Below are 24,760 nucleotides of genomic sequence, written 5' to 3'. Positions count from 1 at the left end.
CAAAAAGGGCTGAGGGAGCACTGCATAGGATTCAGGAATCAAAGGAGTGCAGAGGAAATGATATCTTGATGCATGTTCACCGATTCATTAAGACAATTGGTTGAGCAATTGAAGCACTGCATACAAGAATAGAAAGATCGTGTCCCATGTGTATCTGCTGGAGACCGGAATAAGAAGCCAACAACTTCTAATATCCGGAAACACTTTGCAGAAAATTAATTTCCACAGAGAGTGGAGATGAAAGATATGATCTGGTAACCCACGTTATGCCATCCAGGCATTTGAGAGTATCTAAATTTATGAAACTGGAAATTGAATTTATCGCCCGCTGCATGCAAAGCTGCAGACTGTATTTTTAAACAATTTGTCTGTGGAATTCTATGCCTCAGAGGGCGGTGGAGGCAGGTTCTCTGGATGCTTTCAAGAGAGAGCTAGATACGGCTCTTAAAAATAGCGGAGTCAGGGGATATGGGGAGAAGGCAGGAACGGGGTACTGATTGGGGATGATCAGCCATGATCACATTGAATGGCGGTGCTGGCTCGAAGGGCTGAATGGCCTACTCCTGCACCTATTGTCTATTGTTTCTGTTCTAAATAAAGTTGGTTGCAATTCCGATGGGCTATTTCCCAAATCTAGCTTAAATGATCAGAAGTTCATGTGGTGTAGTCTTGGAAGAGGAATTATGAAAGGGTACTCTACTTTCTGAGGATGGTAGAGTTTCTCAGTGAAGTGGATTCAGCAGCAAAGAGGGAAAAGTCGGACTTGGAAGTTCTGCTCTGAAATTTGCTATATTGGAAAACAGCTGACTATGATGGAGAATGAAATGGAAAATATTCCTATTGAGTGTTAATGAGTTTTGGAATTAATCGTACTGAAGGGAAGGTTTCTGTTTTGGAAAATGCGTGGCTCAGTGTGTACATCACATGAGGCACTTATTATGATTTAAACAAGATGGTAATTGGCAGTGAGACCTGGCAACTTCCTTTAGTCAATGTTGAAACAATAATCCTCTGGGACAACACCAAGTATTGAGAACTTTGGCTTTAATACAGAGCCTGGCTGATTGCCTGAATGTAAAAGATATCCAGTACCGAGTCAAATGCCACAAGAAGCATCACTAAGCCGTGAGACTATCAGCCTATGAACTTATTCAGAAGATGGCATCTCTTTCAGTGCAGTCCAGATACAGTTGTATGAGCTAAACCCCCAAGTCCTTCCATTCGTTTGAATCTATTGAGAAAATTGCACTAGAATTTGACAATATAATGCGTGCTGGTCAATATGATAATCTCTACAACATCTGAGGGCACTCAATTACAGAGATTGAAATATGTGAATTATGCACCTGCAACCTTCTAACATGATGCAGGATCACTGCTATGTGAAGGTGATAGTTTACCAACTGCATTTGAAGATTTGATTCAATAGATAAAATCTTGCATCTGTGGAAGAATGATTGTGCACTGTGGGATCACGAAGTGAAAAGAGCTTTGAGGCCGGAAATTCAGGTCTGCTCAATTTTGGCATTCAGAATTGGTTGGGTGGGAGTTGGTGTGGAAAAGGCATGTAGGATGTGAACGGTGAAGTCTGAGGGGCAGGACTGTGCAGGGTTGGGAAGACCGATTTACTGCATTGGGAGAGATTACTGACTGTGGGAATATGTCATTGGTTGGCTCAGAGATAAATGGTGGAATATGCAGTCACATGAGGCTCAGTAATCAAGTGACTGCTGCACAGTTCTATTTCTTTCTGCCTATTTCCCTCAACCCATCTTTTGTTAATTTCATTAAACTTGTTCAGATTCATTAGATCAATGCGATGTTTAAGAAGCATTTAGACAGGTGCATGGATAAGACAGGTTAAGAAGGATGTGGGCCAAAAACACGGGCAGGTGAGACTAGTGTAGATGGGACCTGTTGGTCGGTGTGGGTAAGTTAGACCAAAGTGCCTGTTTCCACGCTGTATGACTCTGACTTTATCAGGCCTGGGGTTTGCCATTCATGACCAACCATTGGTGACACCAAGGTCCAGTGGTCTGCCAGTGAAGAGCACTGAGGCAGTGGGTGCTTGGTGGGTAAAGGGAGGTTTTGACTCTGTAAGGGAAGAAGGAAGCAGAACTGAGACAGGTTCTCCTCCCCACCTGATTCTATTTGCTCCTCCCCACCTGATTCTATTTGCTCCACATCTCATTTCACCCATTGCGCAACAGCCTCTGTCTCACTCCTCCCTCTCAATTATACCTACTGGTTCTCTTCCCCCCACACCCCTCGGTCCTGTTCAGGGTCTTGAACCAAAACATCGACCATCCCTTTAACTCCACAAATGTGTGACCCAATGTGTTCCAGCAGTCAAGTTTTAACTTGGAATTTCTTCAATTGTTCCACAAGGGTCTCCATAACATGAGATGTATTTTGAACTTGACTGAATGATATATATTTTTTGTCATGCGGTGATGCATTTATATATGTTCAACAATACTGGTCTTGAATTGAGTTCTATGAATGGTTCTTGCTCGTTATCAGCAGTGCTCTGCGGTGCCATTGAATTTTTAGTGAGCGTTCACTCCCTCGACCTAAAGCAATGGAACATGAAACCCCCCAACCGTTGCACAACCAGCATTCCGAAACTCTGGAAAGTTGGCTGCACTTTATCTCTTTGTAAACAAACTGTTTTCCATTATTTAAATTAAAATTAAATATTTTTTCTGAGCATGTTAAACTCAACTTGGAGGTCAGCTGCACATACCTCGATTACTCCTGCATGATGTGAACGATTTAAAACTTTTAAGTGTAAATATAAAACTAAAATTTAGAATGTTTAAATCCTAGTAATATTCTATGGTTTTCAGAGTTCTGCTGATCATTCATTTAAGCCTCCTTGTGATCTTTAAATCATGGTTTTAAATAACTTTCTAATCATGTGGCTCATGCTTCTATCTCTGTCCAGTACAATGCACAGTCTGTATCATTAACTTATTTCATTCACCTTGTGATACATCTCTTCTTTGAATTCTTTCACCAGTTTATTCTTTGCCTCCATTGTGCTGCCTGGGGAGGCACTGGAAGTAGATATGAGAGTAAGGTTTAAGAGGCATTTAGAAAGACATGCACAGAAGAGGGGTGTGGGTGGAATTAGTTTAAATTGGCTCGAACTTCTATATCCAATTATTCCATCTTTGGATTTGATATTGGAATATATGTGTATTATATATTTTCTATATTTAGATATTGTGTATCGATACACATATAAACTATAAATATTCACCTGCAAAATCAAGATAATATCTTGGCACTAGATTGAAGTATGGCCCTGACCTAAAGCATCACCTATCCATGTTCTCCAGAAATGCTGCCTGACCCACTGAGTTACACCAGCACTTTGAGTCCTTTTAATATATTGGCACAATGGATTCAGATATTGCATTTAAATACTATTGATATGATATACAAGATATGAATATTCTTCACATGCTAACGATCTGGATAGAATATAAAGTGTTTCATTTTGTGCTGCTGTTAAATGCATATCAATGGAAAAAATACATACTCTCCTGTGTGTGAATCTACTACTGATATAACAACATTGGCACGTTATCAAAGATTGATCAAAGACACACTGATCAGTTGCTCCAGTTTTAGATAGATGAAAGCAAATGATTATGCATAATTTAATCATTTTTAATTACATGTGGTAGTAATACTAGCAATGTTACAAAATTTTGAGATTTAAAAAATCAAGTCTGCAATTTATCCCATCAGATAAAGCATAAAAATAAGTTTAATTTGACACCTAATTCACTTTCATATCTCAAGTATTTAAAAAGTTATGGCAATTTTCATACTGGGAAATGAGCATCTTGTTCCCTATTGATTTTCTATGGACATAACAAAAAAGCTGTGATCGTGAACAGTCAAAAGCCCATAACTTTCTTAAAAATTAAGAGAACTGAATGAAATTTTCAGTTATCATAGATTGAAGCATTCTGAAACAAATATAAAATAATCTTACTTGGATGACCTGAAATTAAAGCATATAATTAGTTAGTTACCTAATTGTAGCTAATTTCAGACTTCAATTACTAGATCTAAACATCTATCCATTTCTTAATAAATGATTAACATTTTTAAATAGCCTAAATGTCCAAATAATATTCACAAATAATTCACAATAAAACATGATTTTTAAATCTCATTTACATTAATTTATGGACCAAATGGAAGGAATTTAGTGTTCAATTGCTGTAAATAAATGCCCATTTAAATCAGCTTTCCAGTGGGTTCCTGTGAACGCGCTGGTTTAGAACGTTCACATTGCGGTAGATTTGTGCCCCAAATGCCGGGAAAATACTGCGGGATATAATGGGCCCAAAATGAGCTACTCGCAATATTAAACTTTGTATAATGGGATCTTTAGAAGCCCTTTTTAATGTAAAAATATACAGCTTACCTTCTATTATTTGCTTTATGAGACCCTGCGGTTGCTGGTGGTCGCGGGTTTAGAGATTGATTTTTAAACTACTATAACTATTATACGAGGCCTTTAAAACTAATAATAGCTTTTGCGACGGGGTCTTTCAGCGATTTTTCGTTAATAATTAACTAGGCTGAACATCTTCGATTTGAACAGCCTAGAGAAAATCGCGTTTTAAACCCGCCCCCTCTAAACGGCGCCAAAATCGCGCACACCCGCAGCGACAGATTTTCAGCGACGCTTCAGGTAGGCTTTGCAACATACCTAGTAATACTGTGTTTAAGATTCTTGCACAGTTCCTGAAGATAAAGCATAGGATTTCATGCATTTTCTAGTCATGTGAGAATTTTGTGCAGCAAGTACATGACTGAAATATTGTTGAATAGAATTCCACTGAAAGTATATCTCAATATTTTAACCAGATGAACAATCATTTATTTAGAGGCACTAACAAATTAGCCATGTTTTCTTGGAAACGAAACACCGGGAAAAAGATTCTGACTATCCCACCTATGCCACTCTTATTTTTATAAAACCCTATAAATTCATCCTTCAGCCTCCTATCTATATATTATTATACAGGTGCACAACCTTTTATCCGAAAGCCTTGGGACCAGACACTTTTCGTAATTCAGAATTTGTCGGTCTTCGGAATGGAAATTTTTTAGCGTAGATTTTAATGGCTGGCTCAGTGGTAGAGTGCTCGGCTCATATCCGCAAGGTCGCGAGTTTGCGCCTTGATCCTGGCAGTTACTCGATCGCGAGTTTGAGTCTTCAATGTCGTTTTTTCTTGCAGAATAAATGTTTGTATGAAATACAGTGTAGGAGAGGTGTACTGACTGTGTGGGCAGAACTTTGGAAGTGATTGCCCACCAGTCTAAAAAGCCGCTGTGTCTCCCTGTCCCTGGGATAGCAGGGGGCGATCAAACAGCACAATACCCCCCTCCCCCTCCAACTCCAGAGGAATCCGCTCCCCGATGGGCCGCTACCAAAGATCATAGAGGAGCTCCTCTATGATCTTTGGCCGCTACAGCGACAAGTGGCAGTTCGCCCACAGCCCGAGCTGCGCCCCCTCATCCGCCACCCCAAGAACAAGACGTACCTTGCACACCATCAGCTTCTGCCCCTACGTGTTCCTCTGGAGTTGGAGCGGGGCTGGGCTGGAGTTGCTGCTGGCTGTGGGTCTCTGGGATCTCCGTGCTTGCAGTGGGCCTGGGGGTCGGTGGGCGGCGGTGGGAGCTGTGGACCTACGGACCTACCTCCGTGGAGCGAGCCAGCTTCGGAGCGTGGAGAGTTGCGGGGGCGAGCTGCTGCGACCCGACTCCGGTGGATGGTGACACCGGGAGCTCGCGGGTCTCCGGTGGGAGACTGCTTTGCGGGGCACCGGCAGCGGCGACTTCTCCCGCCCGAATTACGGGGTTGAGAGCAAACATCATAGAGGTTGAGAGTGACCTGGAGGGGGGCCTTACAACGCCCGGCGCGGCTGTCAATTGCCGCGGACTTGCTAGCGCCCGCCGGGGGCTCCAACATCAAGACCCGGGGCAGGGCCCTACATCTCCCGGCGTGGCTTTGAGTGGCCGCTCCCCGATGGGCCCCTACGACGCCCCGAGCTGCGCCCCGTCATCCGCAACCCAGGTTCCTCTGTAGTTGGAGTGGGGCTGGGCTGGGCTGCTGTTGGCTGTGGGTCTCTGGGATCTCCGTGCTTGCGGTGGGCCTGGTGGTCGGTGTCTAATTGGTCCTGACACGGTCCTGCTGCAATCGCCGACGTGAAGACAGTGCAAAGCCCCCGCGCCGGTGCAATGGGCGGGGAGCTGGAGAGGGGAGGGAAGGGGTCACACACATGGCCGGGAAGCAGAGGGGTGTAGGTGGGGTGATACTGAAGCGAGCGACAATCTGCTGCTGCCTGCCCCGCTGAGTTAAAACGTTCCCACGCAAGACTCACGAAACACTGTATATCGTGAGTCCACCGTGGGAACTTTTTAATTCAGCGGGCAGGCAGCAGCATATTGTCAATTATTAACCCTCCCGCGCAATATACCCTCACCTTCTCTTTTATGAATGGGGATTTAGTTCCCCTTTCTTCGAGGACCGACCGGAGGTTCCGCTGTCACCTCTGCGGGCCGCCCTCGGTGAACGTTTTCAAGGACCTTTCTTCAAGGACCGAAAAAATGGCCGCTATTCGGAGGTTTTCGTTATTTGGATCTTCGGATAAAAGGTTGTGCACCTGTATTACTAAAACTCTCACCTTGTTTGTTTGTCCGTATGTATGCGTGCGTGTGCGTGAGTTCTGGAAACTCTGCCAAAACGGTACATGATAGCGCTACTATTATTGGCCCACCTTACTCACCATTGTCCTGCGATGTGCAGTACCAAGTTTCGTTCAGATTGATGTTATATTTCACAAGTTATTGACATTTTAAACTTTACAAAAACCACTTTTCAAACCACTTTTCCACTTGACCTGCCCGTCAGCCGCGTTTGACGTCAATGTTGTCATAACGTCACAATGGGACCCCAAATTTCATTTTGAAAAAATCGGCGCTTTTTTTGTTCGCGTGTACTTGCCTGGCCTCACAACGGGGACCCAGCGGCTCCACGGATATATAAAACTTAAAATAACTTAAAACAGCGCCCCCATCCGTGCATGCGCTGTGGGGGGTGGGTTCCCCGTGCCTCACAACGGTGATCTCTGGCGTCACAACGGGAACCCCTCAGCTCGCAGTTTAACCCTTACCAGACTTTCAGATCACCATCTATTTTCCTTTCACCTGTACTTGCCTGGCCTCACAATGGGAACAAAACGGCTCCATGGGTAAGTTTCCTTCTATTTTACAAACGCTCCACGGGTCCTTTCTTCAATTTATTAACTTTAACTTAATTTCAGCCGACAATGGCACAACTTTGAACGCGGCAGTCGCGCATGCGCAGTTTGGTGGAATATTGCGTTGGGGGAGTGGGCCCAACGGATCCGCACTTGGCTTAGTGTTACAATAAGAATAGCCCCAGACTCTCCAATCTCTCTTTGTAACTTCAGCCCTCTGCTTTGATTCAGCTTAGTCAGGGCTCTCTTATTTATATTCGGATCCACTGAAAATATTTAGTGTGATGTGCTTTCTTGATCACCACATCAGTCTGAAGGGACACCAATCAAGTTAGGTAGCTGGTGATATGGATGTTGAGAAAAATTAACCTGTGGGCACTCTCTACAGAAGGTCCCTTGATAAGGTCAGGGTTGTATTCATCCCCTCGCTTCCTTAGGACAACAACCAACCCTTTAGTTTTGCCGATGTTAAGGGTTAGGTTACTGACCTCTTTCCTTTACTTCAACTTTGTTTTAGATCTGGCTGACTGATATTAACAGCAAATTGAAAGATTGAGTTGGTGTTGTACTCAGCCACATACAAGGTGTACAATGAGTAGAGCAAGGTATTGGGCGTACCACCGTAAGAAACTCCACTAGTGAGTGTCAGGGTAGAAGAAATATGACCAATTCTAACCAACTGAAGTCTGCCGGTCAGGAAGCCCAGAAGCCAATTGCAGATGGAGGTCCTAAACCCAAGTTCTAGAAGTTTGGGGATTAGCTTATTTAGTATTGTGATGTTGAAGGCTGAGCTACTGTCAATGAATAACATCCTGACGTTATGTAACAACAATGAACTGCAGATGCTTGTTTATGCCAAAGAAAGACCCAAAATGCTGGACAAACTCAGTTGTCAGGCAGCTTCCTGACATAGGTGTTCTTATTATCAAGGTGACCCAGGGCTGAATGTAGTGCAACAGAGATAGCATCCTCCTGTTTTTACTCTACGTAAATTACAGGGGGTCTAGATTGTGCAGAAGACTGGTGTAAATGTGGGCCATTGCAATCTTTCAAAGCAAAGGCTGTTTCGAGAGACACAGCGGGGTAAGTATGTGACAGTCGTCTCACGATCAGCCTTTAACCAGACCAGCGTCTAATCACTTCCTTTCTATATCACAGCAGAGACTGCACTTCAAAACTGCTTAATTGGCTATAGACCACTTTGGGACTTGTTTCTTTTCATAATGGGTAGAGAATTGTTTGCAGTAATTGCTTGAACTTTTGATATGTGTTATCAATGCAAGAAGCTGCTGCCAGGAAGACGAGGCTAAAGGAACACCACCAGGGTCTTTTTCCAGCATCCACCTTTGCACAGGGCATCTGCAGCTTAGTGTGCACATGTGCCGTAGTGTTAGAATGGCAAACTTTTGAAATGATGTTGGCAAAGCCGTTATGGTGACAAATAGAGCTGTCTTTTAATATTAATTGTATGTTAGATCCTATCATTTCAGTACAAGCAGCTGTTGTCTGGGATTTGTCTAGTCAGATCATTCTTTGATATTGAAGATAGACCCAAAAAGCTGGACAGGCAGCATCTCTGGAGAGAAGGAATGGGTGATGTTTCGGGTTGAGACCCTTCTTCAGACCCGAAATGTCACTCATTCCTTCTCTCCAGAGATGTTGCCTGTCCCGCTGAATTACTCCAGCTTTTTGCGTCTATCTTTGGTTTAAACCAGCATCTGCAGTTCCTTCTTCCACATTCTTTGCGATTGGCCTAATTATTCCTCATAAATTTTACTTTGTGTGAAATCTGCGTTTCTTTTGGGAACTGCCCATGGATCTGCTTACACTGCTCTGAGGTAGCTACAAGCAGTCTGGTACATGTTAGCCCCATTTGCCTGCATTTCACCCATATCCTTCAAAACCTTTCCTGTTCATTTAACTGATCAAATGTCTTTCACAGGTTGTTACTCTATCTGCCTCAACTACTTCCTCTGGCAGCTCATTCTATATACTATTTGAACAAATTGCCTCTTGGGTTTCGATTAAAGCTTACCCCTCACCTTAAGCCTTAGTTCTCGATTCTCCAACCATGGGGCAAATAGAATGCATTCATCCAATTTACACCCCTTATGATTTCATACACTTCTACAAGACCACTCTTCAGTTGCCAACACTCCAAGGAATAAAGTACCAGCCTGCCCAACCTCTTTCCATAACTCAGGCCCTCGACTCATGGCAACATCCTCGTAAAACTTTTTTGCACACGTTCCAGCTTCCAGTCTGAAGAAGGGTTTCGGCCCGAAACGTTGCCTTTTTCGCTCCATAGATGCTGCTGCACCCGCTGAGTTTCTCCAGCTTTTTTGTGTACCTTCCAGCTTAATGGCACCTTTCCTCATCGGGAAAACAACCTGAACACAATACTCCAATGCTGTGTCCACAATTCACTGCAATTGCTTGCAGTCTTGGATGGAGCTGTTCCCAGACCATGCTGTGATGCATCCCGATAAAATGCTTTCTTTGGAGCATCTGTAGAAGTTGTTGAGAGTTGTTGGGGACATGTCAAACTTCTGAAGTCTTCTAATGAAATAGAGGCGTTTGTGTGGTTTCTTGGCCATTGCTTCAACATGAACAGTCCAGGAGAAGTTGTTGATGATATTTACTTCTAGGAATTTGGAGCTTTCAATCATCTCTACTTCAGCGCCATCAATGCAAACCATGGTATATGTACCACTTCTCTTCCTGAAGTTAATCACTATCTCCTTTGCCGTGCTGACATTGAAGAAAGGTTGTTGTCTCAACACCAGGACATGTTCTCAATCTCCTTCCTGCACTCCATCTCATTATTTATTATCCGGCCCACAATGGCGATGTCATCTGTGAATTTGTAAATTGAATTAAATTTGTACATGGCTACACAGTTGTGGGTGCACAAGAAGTAAAGAGGGGGCTGAGAATGCATCCTTGCAGAGCAGCACCCATTCACGCGGAACATGATGGATTTCACAATCTGGTCAATGAAATGGACAGCTGACTCAATGGTTCAGTGATACTGCTAGTCTGCACCCCGTATGTTATTCAGTAACCTTTGGATACGGAGGGTAAGATGGTGTGGCTCTTTTGTGCGTGGTAATAACCAATCCCTCGGTATAAGCAAGCCTGATCATTCTCCTCCCACGCAACTACTACTACTTCTGCTTCTCTGCAGATATTAGACATGGCTGGTTGAGTGCCAGCATCTCCCTTTACCTCTTGATTTAAAATGCTGGCAGAATGTTAGACTGTAGAGAACATTGCAGCCTAATCTAATCTACAGGCTCGTGTAATATTTTCTCACGGAAACACTTCCGTGTTGGATGGAACAAGGTGATAAATCTAAAAGTGAGCTGCCGAGGTCAACTGTATGACTTATTCAGGCTTTGACGTGGCCGCAGTTTGGGTTGTTGCAAAGGCAACAATGATGCAAATTGACCATGGACAGACCAGACACTGGCAGCAAGGCGCACTGATTCTACGGCAGGTTAGATCGGTGTTTGGGGTGGGTGGGTTGGAAGGTAGAGAGATGATGCAACAGTCAGACCCTCAATAGGATCTTGTTTGGTGGTGATGTTGGCCTGCTTTCCATGTGGCAGAGTGACATACACTGGCTGGAAGGATGTGTAATCTCAGTCATTTATAAAACAAAAGCTAAACCATAACAGCAACCTGGATTCGATTTGTTAAGACCAAATGAAGTAAGAGTTTGATGAAATCATTGTAGAGTTGAGGGCCACATGGTGAAGAGATTGCACCGACTAGTGAACAGCTGTGACTTTAACAGCAGAAGGGTCCAGTCTTGAAGCATTGCCTATCCATGTCTTGCAGAAATGCTGCTTGCCCTCCTGAGTTACTCCAGCACTTTGCGTTCTACATGTTTCTACAGACTGAGGTGCCACAGCTCCAGACTGTAACATTAACTCATTACCGGAAGGCGCATTGATAATGAAAGGCTGGATATGTGACCATATGAGGTTTTCAGGCATTAAACAACTTTCCAGGAGGTGCTATATAACAATTCTATGTTCTGTTTTCAGGTGTACGTCATCCCAACATAATCTGCGACTTTTGCAAGAAGCATGGGATCATGGGAATGCGGTGGAAATGTAAAGTGTGCTTTGACTATGACCTGTGTACACAGTGCTACATGATCAACAAACATGATCTTACACACTCGTTTGAGCGCCACGAAACTGCACATTCTCAACCGTAAGTAACTGGTCAGCTTTTCACTTCTTGCTGTCAATTGGTTTGTTCTAAATGACAGTGAATGGATTGAACGATGCAGCATGGAAGCGGGCCCTTTGGCCCATCCAGTCCATGTTGATCATCGATCACCCGCTCTACGTTATCCCACTTTTGTATCCGCTCACTGCAAACTAGGAACCATTTACAATGAACCTACAAACGCTCACGTCTCAGACATGCGGGACGAAACCGGAACACCCAGAGGAAATCATCACGATCAGAGAAAGAATGTCCAAGTCCACACAGACAGTGCCGGGATGGATCCATGCCTCTGGTATTGTGAGACAGTGGTTCTACCAGCTGTGCCACTGTAATAGCGAAAGCATTTGATGCTTGTAAATGTTGATGCATTCCTCATGACAATTCCCCATGCCCATACTGTCATTTGCTCCTGACCATGGTGCAGTGGATTCTCGAGACTCCCTCAGGCAGACCCATCATGATCCCATACAATCCAACACCATACAGGGTCGGTCCTGACTATTCACATCCAAATCATCGAGGTTGAAGTTGGCACCAGCTTCAGAAACCAACTGCACATGTTATCCAAATGTGATGGTATTTCTGCAGTTCCACCCTTTCAGTGAGTTGCAGACTGCCAACTTCCTCTGGTTGAAAACATCTTTCCTTTTCTCCCCTCTAATTCTTTCTTCACAGTAATACTCTCTTGTCTGGCAGCAAGAAGATAACCTTTTCTTGCCCTTCCACCCTCACACGCAGGTAAGGTTGTAGCTCTGAAACCATGGGAGTCTGCAGAATGAATACTGACCGAGAATTTTCTTGTGGTGGGCAGATTGCTGCTGATTCTGATCCTGTTCAAGTGTGGTCGTTAAGATTGCAAATCCCCGGTTACTTTATCATCAGCTTGGTTCAGACCTCCTCTGTCTCCCCAATTGGATAAATCCTGATAGCCCTGTCTCACGGTGCTAGTTCATTCCAAGAGCTCTCCCGAGTTTAAAAAAAATTAAACTCGTGGTAAGCAAGGAGAATGAACGTAGCGGGTACGTCGGAGCTCGAGGACGTCTCTTAGCGGCTCGTAAAGCTAACGGCAGGTGCTCAGGAATACTCGCTAACGGCAGGTAAGCACGGGAAGACTCGTGAAGATTTTTCAACATGTTGAAAAATCCCCACGAGAGCCCCGAGTACCGACGAGTGGCCATTACCGTATATTTCCGAGTTCGAATCAGGGCAAACTGGGGAGAGCTCTTGGAATGAACTCTTACCATGGGACAGGTCTTTGACACACCAAGGGGAATCGATGTCTCAGCTGTTCTGCCAGAACTGCTGAGACCTTCACTTTCTAATTTTATTCTAGCTTCCATTCTAGCTCCAAGGATGTGGAGGGTGCTGAGAGGGTGCAGAACAGGTTAAACTGGATTAGAGGGCATTCACGACAAGGAGAGGTTGGACAATCATGGATTATTTCTCTTTGACATTGGAGGTTGACGGGAGACCTGTTAGAAATATATACAATTATGCATAGATAGGGTAGACAGTCAGTGCTGATGTCCCAGGGTGAAAACGTCAAAAACTAGAAAGCATATCTTTAAGGTGCGAGGAGCAGTTTAAAGGAGATATGCAGGGCATTAATTTATCTTGCCATCATGTTTGGCACGGACATTGTGGGCCGTAGGGCCTGTTCCTATACTGTACTGTTCTATCTTCATGCACTATATTTTGATTTTATAGAGATCAAGAGCGCTCCCTTTTTTTACGTTGTTTTCTTGGATCCGTTGTGTTTTGAAACCGGTAAATCCCTCAACTAGAATGTTGTCATAAAACAGAAGACAACTGGCTGCTGGATTTTAGCACTGGTATAATCCTCCTGCAACTTTAGGTGACACCATGTACATGTAGCTGTGTCGCTCATGGCGAATATTCAGGGTTTACCTTACTGCTGTGAGAATGCAGGGTAAGTAGTAGTGAGGCAAAGATGTTGTATTCCTTTAAGCTGGCGGCCCTTTTAACCTCTGAGCGGTGAGAGCGGTTGTGCATCAGGTTATCTGTGCGTGGCAGCTCACTCCACTGCAGTCACAGGCATCTGCTTCCTGGTTCGATCAACAGATGCAGGCTCACTGATGGGGTGGGGATAACCACACGATGATGTCCGTCCACATTGTTAGCAGGTGGCACCGCCCAGCAGTGACTCAGATGGCCAGGTGGCTGGACTTTATCTTTCCAGGCATGTGGCCAGGGCTGATGGCTACAGAGCCCCGACTCTCACTGAGGGGGCCGTTGCTGGGGGGCAGGGCCAGGGCCAGGGTGGGGAGGTGAGACCGGAGGCAGAACCATCACCGGGAAGTGGGACTAGACTGGGTAAGCCGATCCAGCAGCACACGCAGAACATGGTGGATGGCCTCCGGTGGATAAGTGTCATGGAGTCATACAGCAAGGAAATGGGCCCTTCAGCCCAACGTGTACACGCCGACCAAGATGCCCCATTAGTCCCACCTGCCTGTGTTTGGCCAATACCCCTCTAAACTATTCCTATCCATGTACCTGTCCAAATGCCTTTTAAATACCGTGTCTGGAACATTGGAGAGACTTAACTGATTTTGTTTGGATGAGATGAGGCTGATGGCGGGCTTGATTGCTGTGTAGAGGGTTAGGAGGGTCACAGGCAGGATGAATCGAAAGGGCCCATCTCCCTTAGCTTCTTCTTCTTCTTGCATATGGCGTGCACAGCCTAAAGTTGTAGGACAACTTGTTCTATTTGATCTTACTTGATTGTGCACGCCAGGTAGATTGCATTCGTCGAAACAGGGCGGACCACGTGAAGGTTGCAATCTCCCACCCCCTCCCTTAGCTGAGGGGCAGTAACTTGATTGGGGGAGGGGAGCTTAAGTTAAAGCTGGTCAGTGTAAGATTGGAAGGGAGTTAAGAATCTCTTTAATGTGATGTGGGATCTCTGAAGCAGGTTATGGCGCCACTTACAAAGGCGCAGCACCTACATTACAAATGCATTGTTGGTTGTTTTCTCTTACGGGTTGAGTTTACGGCTGTTTTATCAGCTGTGCCGCAGTGTGACCTAGAAACGGTTTCAGTGTAAATCTACCACAGCTGATGTGGATTCCAGATCTCGGCTTTTTGCCTGTGTTAGGACGGTGAATTTGGAGAGATTACACTGAGCTAGTGGAGGGAGAACCCCCAACAAAGTAGATAAAAGTGTTTTGTGTAGAACCTCAGCAGCTGACCACGTAATTCACTGTGACTGCTGATCAGCTTGGCAGGCCTATTGGACGCTTCTTCATTCCCTTCAACGCTCCACACAAAGCATGTGTTTAACAAAGCATTTAATCGTCATCATTTCATGTCTTTTTAAGTTTCCTGTGGACAACTTTGGCCGTTTTTCTGTTTGAAGACACTAATATAAAATGTGTGCTGCTGCCCTTTTTAAAAGACAATCAAGCAGAATCTATAACTAACTAAGGCACCAATCTGACATTGTGGCGACGCTGCCCTGCAGCTGCAGCTCGCCTGCAGTCCGTTTGTCTTTTCTTTTTTTTTTTTTTCTTTTGTCCGGTTGTTGGAGTTGGAGAAACTTGTTTTTAGTCTCTTCCTTTCGGGGGGGGATGCAACCTTATCTTGTCGTATCCTCCGTCTGCGCTGAGGCCTAATCACGGAGTTGGCGGCCTCCAACTGGGACCGACCTCGAGGCTCCGGAGGCAGAGCCAGGACTTACCAACAGGGCTGGCCGACTTCGGGGCTGTGGTGGCGTTGCGGCGACCCGACTTCAAAGCATCGGAGGCTCGGCCGCGGGCCCAGTGGACAACATCGTCGGGAGCTCGCAGGTCCCAGGCAGGTCGCAGGTCTCCGGAGCTCCCACAACAACTGCTTCGTCCGCTGGACTGGAGGGCGGCAGCTTCGTCCGCCCCGGGCCGCGGAGTTTGAACCGGCCTGTTCGCGGAGCTCAGATTCGGCCGCGGGACTTACCATCACCCGGCGGGGTCGCAGCATCGAAAGCCTGGATCGCCTCAACGCAGAGGGAGAACAAGGAAGGAAGAGACAAGGACTTTAAGACTTTTGCCTTCCATCACAGTGATGAGGTGCCTGGTAGACTCACTGTGGTGGATGTTAAATCTGTGTTCATTGTGTGTTCTGTTATTTTATTCTATGTTATGACTGCAAGGTTCGTAATTTCGTTCAGACTGAAAAGTCTGAATGACAATAAAGGATACTTTGACTTTGAATCTGCTCGCATGAAGACAAATCTTGGCCACACCGAAACGAGACACATAAGTAAAGCTCAGAGGGAAATGATGTGGAAACTACTGACTTTTGCAGCTGAATATTCCTTTAAACAGCAAGACAGTTCCGTCAAATTGCCGGACTATTATGCATGCTGCTGGCTGCAGGGAACAACCTTCAGAATACTTCCCAATCACACTGACACCAGCTGGCACCCAGAGAACAGTAGCATTGCAGGGAGAGCTGCTTTACCTTCACCCCACCACCATGAGAGGTGCGAGGTGAACCAATAGAGAAAGCGTAGGATTTATTGGATGAATGAGGCAGAACCCAGTGTGGGGAGAAAGTGCAGGACGAGGGGTGGAGGGGATAATGAACAGATATTCTCACAGACCAATATTGGGAGAAGAAAACACAGATAACTTACTTAAAGAAAAACACATAAGCCGCAGTAAAAAATAATAATGCCAGGAGACTGCAGGGCTACGGCCAGGGTATTTCTAGAACATATTTATATCAAAGACTGATCCAATAGGCTGCTTTTAGTCTATTATTTTTGAGCAGAACTTCTGGTGACCTATTCCAGGCTTTTCATATTATAATTCAATAAAGAAAAGGTCACTCAACTCCCAGTGCGATATTGCAAAATTATAGAATTGCACCCCTCTCATTCCCACCACCTTCTCTTTCTGCTAATTAGGCACCACAATCCAAACTTCATGTATCTATGCGAGTTAGCTTTTCAAAGTTGCTCTTAAATCTTCCAACAACCTTTCTGGCAGCAAGTTCCAGATTAGAGTTTGCTGCAAAAATATTTCAGCCTTTGTTTTATCTCTGCTCCTCTTGCCAATGATCTGAAAGTTATCCAGAATTGCCCTTCTCCATTGCCTTTGTCTGTTCCCAATTATCTCTACTTGTTTTTGTTTTCTTCCCACGTCTCACAGGCCTCGTGTTATTATCCATTTGCTTGGCAGTTATTTACCCCCCCCCCCCTCCACCTCCCTTTAGACCATTTGTCAGTCTTTATCTTTTAACTGTTTCTTTCTTGTTTTATTGGCGTGCCAGTCTTAAATATGCCTTCCACGATTTAATTTGTTTTCTCAGCGATGGTGTATATTTCCAAATTTCATCCGACCTTGCTTACAGATTGGATGTCTAAAAGCTGTGGTTGCAAGCAAGACAAAAAACATGAAAGGTGCCCAGACGGGTGATAGACATACAAACTGAGTTAAAGGACCAAGTGTGGATGATCTAGCCAGAGACCAGGTCTAGTTGAGGTTTTTTAAATCAACACTGGATAAAGTGGATGTGGGCAGGATGTTTCTAGTAGCGTGTGAGTCAAGGACCAGAGGCCATTGCCTCAGATTAATAGGACATACCTTTAGAAAGGAGACGAGGGGGGAATTGCTGTAGTCAGCGGGTGTTGAATCTGTGGAATTCATTGCCGTAGATGGCTGTGGAGGTCATGTCAATGGATAATTATTCGGCAGAGATTGACAGATTCCTGATTAGTACGGGTGTCAGGGGTTATGGGGAGAAGGCAGGAAAATGGGGTTGGGAGGGAAAGATAGATCGGCCATGATAGAATGGCAGAGTAAACTTGATGGGCCGAATGACCTAATTCTGCTCCTAGAACCTATGAACTTATGAAGGCGTTTGATAAGCGGAGGAGTCTAAAACTCTGATTGTGGCTACAAAATTATAAGACCATGAGTAAAGGATTCAGGAAACCAATTTCAGCACAGTGGTGAGAATATGGCCGCGTTACTATAGGGCACGGTTAAAGAAAATAATAATCATTTCCTGGAGCATGATTAAATTGATGGGAGAAAGGGATTGAAGGTTCTCGTGAGAATATGAGATAAAATGAAGTGGGTAAAGGTCCTTTGCCACCTAACCCACCATGGACAATGTGGGCCAAAGGGCCTGTTTTCATGCTATACAACGGTGTGCCTCTGAGCGATTATGTGAATAGGTTAAGCCAAGGTTTGTGCAACTTATTATTTTTTTTTTAACTATCATTTTGCTGGATGGATTGCGTGAGCTGAGCACTGCGCCCATACGGTTCTCAAGACCTTCAGCAGCACTGTCGCTGCTGTGGGACGGAGCTACAACTCGATGTGAGGTACATAATTCCTACAGCATTCTGTGCTATTGCAGGGATTGTCAGCATGTATCTATGACAACAATGCTGCCAAAATTGAGGCTGCCTTTGACAGCAATTAGGTAATGTATAGGCAGTGTTAATGTCTTATTCTTTCTGATATTATGGAACCAATTACCATGCTGCAGAGTGAGTCAGTTTTAAAATGCATGCATCATCAGAATGTCCAAAGCACTGCAGGGGAAGAGCTGCTCAATGAGAAGATACATTGCCAGTCAGTCAGGGCGTTTGGAAATATGTCGAGTCACTGCAGGGAGTTGGAGGCATGTTGGTTCCACAGCAAAATGGGAGACTGACCAAGGCTGGTTTCAATCTGTTTTGTTAGGTAGGAATTTGAAACATTGATATTTGTATATAATTGTCATGTGTACTGAGAAACAGTGGAAAACTTTGTGTGTTAACCAGGCAAAACATACCATGAGCGAGGTGGATCAGGTAATACAAAAAAGAAAGTAAGCAGAGAGCAGAATATGGTGTTACAGCTACAAATAAAAAGCAGATTAAAAAAATGCAAGGACTGCAACAAGGTAGATTGGAAGATTAGGAATTCATCCTTCGCACATGAAAGGTCCATTCAAGAGTCTGACAACAGCAGGGAAGAAGCTGTCCTTGAATCTGCTGGTACGTGCTTTCAAGATTTTATATCTTCTGCCTTCCAGGGGAGGGAGGAGGGGAGCATGACCAGGGTATGAGTAGTCCCTGATTATATTGGTTGCTATCCCGAAGCAGCACAAAGTATAGATGGAGCTGATGGAGGAGGAGTCTGTGTGATGGAACAGGCTTCATCCACAATTTTCTGCAATTTCTTGTGGTCTTGGGCAGAATAGGTGCCATTCCAAGCCGTGATCCATCCGAATAGGATTCTTTCTATGGTGCAAGTGTAGAAATTGCAAAGAGTCAATTGAGACATGCTGAATATCCTTGGGTGTCTGAGGAGGTAGAGGCATTAATGTACTTTCTTAGTTGTAGGATCAATGTGATCGAACCAGGCAATTGTTGGTGATATTTATGCCTAGTAACTTGAAGCTGTTGACAATCTCCACTTCGGACCAACTATGTGAAAGGGTGGTGCATCCATGGAATGATCCGCTAGAGGAGGTGGTGGACTCATCACATTTAAAAGACACTTGGACACGTGGATAGGAAAGGTTTGGAGGGATATGAACCAGGCGCAGGTAGGTGGGACTAGCACAGTTAGGCAACAGTTGGCATGGACAAGTAGGGCCCAATGGCCTCTTTCGGTGTTGTGGAGTTCTATGATTCTATGAAAGGTGTAGAAATATTCGCTGAGAGATGAGGTTTGATTGTTGCTTGAATTGGATTCAGATGCAAAATAAGAAAGTTCATTTAAAAAAATATTCTGCTCTTGGCATTGTCCAATTAATGAATGATCATTGAAAATAATGCTATAAGGCTGGCTGTACTGGAGTTTCAGATAATTATATTAAAATCCAAAGGATCTTTGTAAATGAATGTTTTAGATGCACAGTTCGAAGGATTTAAGAAACAAAAAAAAGTTATTTGCTTGGTTATTGTTTACATCAGCAAAATTTTATTCAAATCTTCACCATTTTTAATGTACACCAGCAAATGATTTTATTCTATAAACTACTTAATATTCCACCGTGAATCAGACTTGAGTAAGGAGAGACCCTGTGTCAATATTCATGTTTGAAATACTCTCCGAAGATTTCCAGCTTTACAGTTCAATTTAAAAAAAATCTTTCCTGTTGCTTTATTCCGTCTGAGATGATGGTGTTTGCTGTTTGAGAATATAGTTGCATAATCTTAAAGCAAAACGTTGTTTCTGCAAGGTAAAGAATGCTTCACTTAATGTGCTCTGATGATTTGTCAGAAACTGGTGCAGAAATTCTCAATGGTTTGTGGTTCGATGCACCAACCTTACCAAATCCTGAAGTATTAGTTCTTCACAGTCAAAAAATGGTTCACAAACACCAAGAGTGTTTCATTGTCAAAGATAGAGACAAATTGCTGGAGTAACTCAGTGGGTCAGGCAGCATCTATGGAGAAAAAGGATAGGTGACATTTGATGGGTCTGTCAGATCCTCGCCTTGATCCAAATATAATAAACACACTCCAATACGAACAGTTTTAGTCAGCCATTTCTTTATATCCCAGCAACATGTGTCCTCCGACTGTTCTGACTCATAGTAACACGTGATGCATTTAAATATGACGTCAGTTACCATGACAGGGTCCTGACCCAAAATGTCACCTATCCTTTGCCTCCAGTGATGCTGCCTGACCTGCTGAGTCACTCCAGCACTTGTGTCTATCTTTGGTATGAACCAGTTTTTGCAGTTCTTTATTTCTAGATAGTGTTTAATTATCATCTGTACTGACAACAGTACAATACAATTCTTACTGGCTGTAGCTTTATAGGTTCATTAATGCAATAACACACACATCAATATACAACAGTCATCTTAGCTGAGCTTCAATCTGTGGGTTTTCAGTTCCTGTACCTTCTCCCTGATTGTAGCAATGTGATGAGAGAATGGCCAGCTTGGTGTGGATCTTCGCTATTACCTATTTTTTCGAGGCAGTGCCTCAAAATCTCTTACACAAAAACATTTTGGTATTGATTAAGTTAACTGATCCCAACTGGTCTGGCAGGTTCACCAGCTGTGAGACAACATATCTTAACCATTGTACATATGAGGGATAACCTCCATTAGGTGAATATCTAAGGCATGCTAAACTTTAAATTTAGACAAAAATGCTGGAGAAACTCAGCAGGTGAGGCGGCATCCATGGAGCGAAGGAAATAGGCAACGTTTCGGGTCGAGACCCTTCTTCAGACCCGAAAAAGGGTTTAGGCCCGAAACGTCGCCCATTTCCTTCGCTCCATAGATGCTGCCTGGTCTGCTGAGTTCCTCCAGCAATTTGTTTTTCGCTCAAGATTCCAACATCTGCAGTCTTTTATGGCTCCAAAATGTAATCAAACCTTTATTTGAAGCACATGGAATGTGTGATGTTTCCCAGTTTCTGTAAATGGTTTGATTTCTAATTCTGTTATAGTGACTTCACCATCTCACTGCCTTGGTGTCCATGAGCTGAATATATAATCAGACAGCAGCTTTCTTCCTTTATTTGTGCCTGTTCTATTTAATTTGCCAGCATTTATTGCTAGCATTTTTTAAATTGTATCTAAGTACCTCCGATGTTGATTTCTTCAATGAGGTGATTCCATTTTCACTTTTCCCATCTGACTGCAATTACTTAATGGGAATATGAAATCCTATTATTTCTGCCTGATGAATTGTGACCATCTCAGTTTCGAATGAGAACTTTCAGCATTCCTTTGTTTTCAGTGTGAAATGAATGCTGATCCTAAAGACTCAAGATTGTTCTCTGGAGAGTTGTGAGCATTGGAGCTGAATGCTGGCACCCATAGGACCGTTGCAGGATTTCCTCAGTCTCCCATTTGGTGATTTAAGTGCGGTGCAGGCACAGTGTGGACGCTGGGGCTGTGGGGAAACTGCACTGGGCAGCCCTGTGACTCTGACGCATAACATTCCAGCCTCACTTACAACGGCAGATTTGAATTGTGGTGCACATTTTTTGAATGAGAGAGTATTCCAATAGTAAAAGGAATTATTGTCATTCATAGAGTCATTCAGCGTGGAAACAGGCCCTTTGGTCCAACTTGCCACACTGACCAGCTTGTCCCATCTACTCGTCCCACCTGCCTGTGATCGGCCCATATCCCTCTGGACCTATCCTATCCATGTACCTGTCTGAATGTTTCTTAAATGTTGCAATAGTACGTGAATAAAGTATTTCTTGTTAGTCATATATGTCATAACTTGTTGATTTCACACGCCACGTGATCAGTGCACAACATGGCACGTGGTCAACAATGGTCGGATGTTTAATAAACCTGAAATTAGCTTCTACTACTGCTGCTAGTACTGTGTTGTTCCGTCCCAGGCAATGGATGTAGCAAATTTCCTGTGCACCCTCTCTAGCGCTGTCACCTTGGTGACTAGAACTGCATGCAGTACCCCAGCTATGGTCTGACCAATGTGTTACAAAATTGTAGCATGACCTCCTTCCTGTATTCAGTGACTTGTCTAATGAAAGCCAGCGACTCGTATCCCTTCCCCAGGTTATCTGCCTGTGTGGTCACCTTCAAAGATCTGTGGACTTGGACTCCAACTTCCCTTTCATCCTCATTGTGCTTTAAGAGCCCATTAGACCTTATTGCATTGAATCCCAAATTCAATAAATTATCTGTTGGATTTTGTGCAGGCAAAGAAAAGTTGCCCTTTCTAAACCCACCAATTACTTCAAATCAACATCTGCTGCTCATTAACACTCTGCTCAGGAGGTGTAAAAGCAGATCTTTAATTCGGCTGCAAATAAGAACCAAATGATTCTTAACTCTTTGCAATCTAAGCATTTTTAACAATTTGGTATTTTGAGGGCAGATTTTGTATGTTTTGTATCCTTTTTTTACAAAATTCCTGAGTGTTCCTGCTTTTCTCCTGGAACATATCCTGGAACATATCATGTTTTTAATCAGCCAGAACAGTTGTCCTGATTTCAACGTATTTCCAGGATTTAATTGAATTTGTGGTTGGAATCTAGACCACAGTTTAGAGACAGTGGAAACTGGCTCTTCGGCCCACAATGTCCCTGCCGGCCAGCGATCCCTGTACACGAGCACTCTCCTACACACTAGGGACAATTTACAATTTTTACCGAAGCCAAATTAACCTACAAACCTGAATGTCTTTGGCATGTGGGAGGAAACCGGAGCATCCGGAGAACAAACCCACGCGGTCACGCGAGAACGTACAAACTCCGTACAGACAGCACCCATAGTCAGGATGGAACCCGGGTCTCTGGCGCTGTAAGGCAGCAACTCTATTGCTGCGCCACTGCTTCATTTTATTGATGAGGTAAAACGATAACCCCATTAAATTGTCAATCCCATTGTTACAGAAAGCAAAGTTGTTCACCTAGCTTGGGTTAGTGTTATCTCGCACATACTGAAGACACAGAAATATATATTTTTTGGGATGGATAGATAGATAGGTTGGTTCCCCCTGCAGGCAGTGGGATGGGAAGTTGGGCAGGCTAGGGTTAAACAGCATTCTATAAATTCCACTGCGACAAGCACAGTCTTGCATCAGCGTTGCATATTCCCATGGCATGCCTAGAGCAATTCCTACATTATCACTACAATTGTACCCGTATCAGCGCTCCAGTAGAAAGATTAACATGATTAACATGTTGTGGCACTTATGGGTATTCGGATGCAAGCAGGAGGCAATACATTCTCCCTGTGATGCATTCCTGTCTAAAAATAACGGGGTGGGAAGATAGAGCTGATGATAATTAATGTCTTATTTCTCCCTCCCCCCCCTCCCCTTCCCAGCTTTCCCACAGCCTACTATCCGCACCTCTTTCTTTCTTCTTCCCGCCCACCTCCATATCAGTCTGAAGAAGGGTCTCGACCTGAAACGTCACTTATTCTTTCGCTCCTTAGATGCTGCCTCACCTGCTGAGTTTCTCCAGCATTTTTGTCTACCTATAATTAATATCTTTGTATCTTCACTCTTTAAGGACTCCATGCATCTCTTGGGTCTGCTCCATGGACATGAGTGGTGCATCTTACTATGTTTGGCTCAGGAACTGCTGAGATCCAACCATAGCCCTAATCTAGGCTAGGAAGTGTTTCCCTTTCTTAATACAGGGTACTGAGAAAATGCTGGGCATCTGTAAGCAAAGTAATATTTTGGAAGCACTCAGCAGGTCAGGCAGCACTTAAGGAAAGACAAACAGTCAATGTTTCAGGTCGAAGCTTCAAAAATGATTTCACAGACCAATTTGTGAAGAATAAGTGATCTTGCTCTTAGCTCCCATTAAAGAGAGTTGAACTGCAGCTTCTCGTTCACCATAACAAAGTGCACTGGCCCGCTGCTGCCCTTTCTAAACCTACCAATTACTTCAAATCTGTCTCTATGCTCTCTTACACTTCTCCGTTCAGAGAGGTATAATGGAGCAGACCTCTAATTTGGCTGCAATTAAGAAGCTAATGATTGTCAACTCTTTGCAATCTAAGCATTTTTAACACTTGAATTTTGAATGGGAGGTGATATATAAGAAAAGAAAATCAAGTCTGGTTTTGGAACGGCATATAGAGAGGTAGTTCCTATTTACAAATGATTCAAAGACCAGGAAGAAAAATTACCAGGGTATCTTCTGATAAAAGAATCATCTATAACTCTCTGTCTGCAGCAATAGAAACAGTAATTGAAAATAGCTTTCAAGAGAGTTCTAGAGCTTAAGAGAGACTATAGGGAACGAGTGGGTGATGGGTCTGGGTGGATGACTCCACTGGGAGCTAGCACTGGCTGAATGGTCGCCTGTGCATAACGATTCCATGAAGCGTCGGGTGCAGTTGAAATGCGTCTATTTCTTGCCTTTGATTGTTATGTCTGCTCCTATCCACCAGAGGCTGCTGGCATCTATAGATGCTGGTGCCATCTCGTGTTGAGAGTCAATTCTTATCACAGCCTTTCAGTAAGGGCAACTGATCCAGAGCCTTAATGAGAAATATTAACAGAGCAAATTATTTTACAATCCCAAGGGAAAGAATATATGGTCATGGACGGACTTCAAATTAAAAACTGCATGTCAGAACCTACATCGCATTTGTTGGACTCACTGATGATCTGTTCTTTATGGCTGAGTGTCTGGTTGGTTCTATGAATTGGTGCCATTCAAAGCCAGGCTGTCTAGGAGTGTCGGAGCCTGATTCCCGAAGGATAACATTGAACAAATATTTTAGTCGGACTCCAACTATCTTCATGGTCCTCTT

General features: G+C 44.0%; 1 protein-coding gene across 7 annotated transcripts in view; it reads left to right on the top strand.

The window, feature by feature from the left end:
• mib2 (MIB E3 ubiquitin protein ligase 2) overlaps positions 1 to 24,760 on the top strand; it is a 122,911-nt gene that overhangs the window by 40,493 nt on the left and 57,658 nt on the right. For all 7 annotated transcript variants that reach the window (XM_033047919.1, XM_033047922.1, XM_033047926.1 and 4 more), the window contains one exon: positions 11,345 to 11,516. In XM_033047919.1, the coding sequence (XP_032903810.1) occupies positions 11,345 to 11,516 (172 nt within the window). The remainder of the gene's footprint in view (positions 1 to 11,344; positions 11,517 to 24,760) is intronic.

The sequence above is a fragment of the Amblyraja radiata genome, chromosome 31, assembly GCF_010909765.2.
Source record: "Amblyraja radiata isolate CabotCenter1 chromosome 31, sAmbRad1.1.pri, whole genome shotgun sequence".
Classification (NCBI taxonomy): Eukaryota; Metazoa; Chordata; class Chondrichthyes; order Rajiformes; family Rajidae; genus Amblyraja; species Amblyraja radiata.
This window is presented reverse-complemented; position numbering and strand designations above follow the sequence as displayed.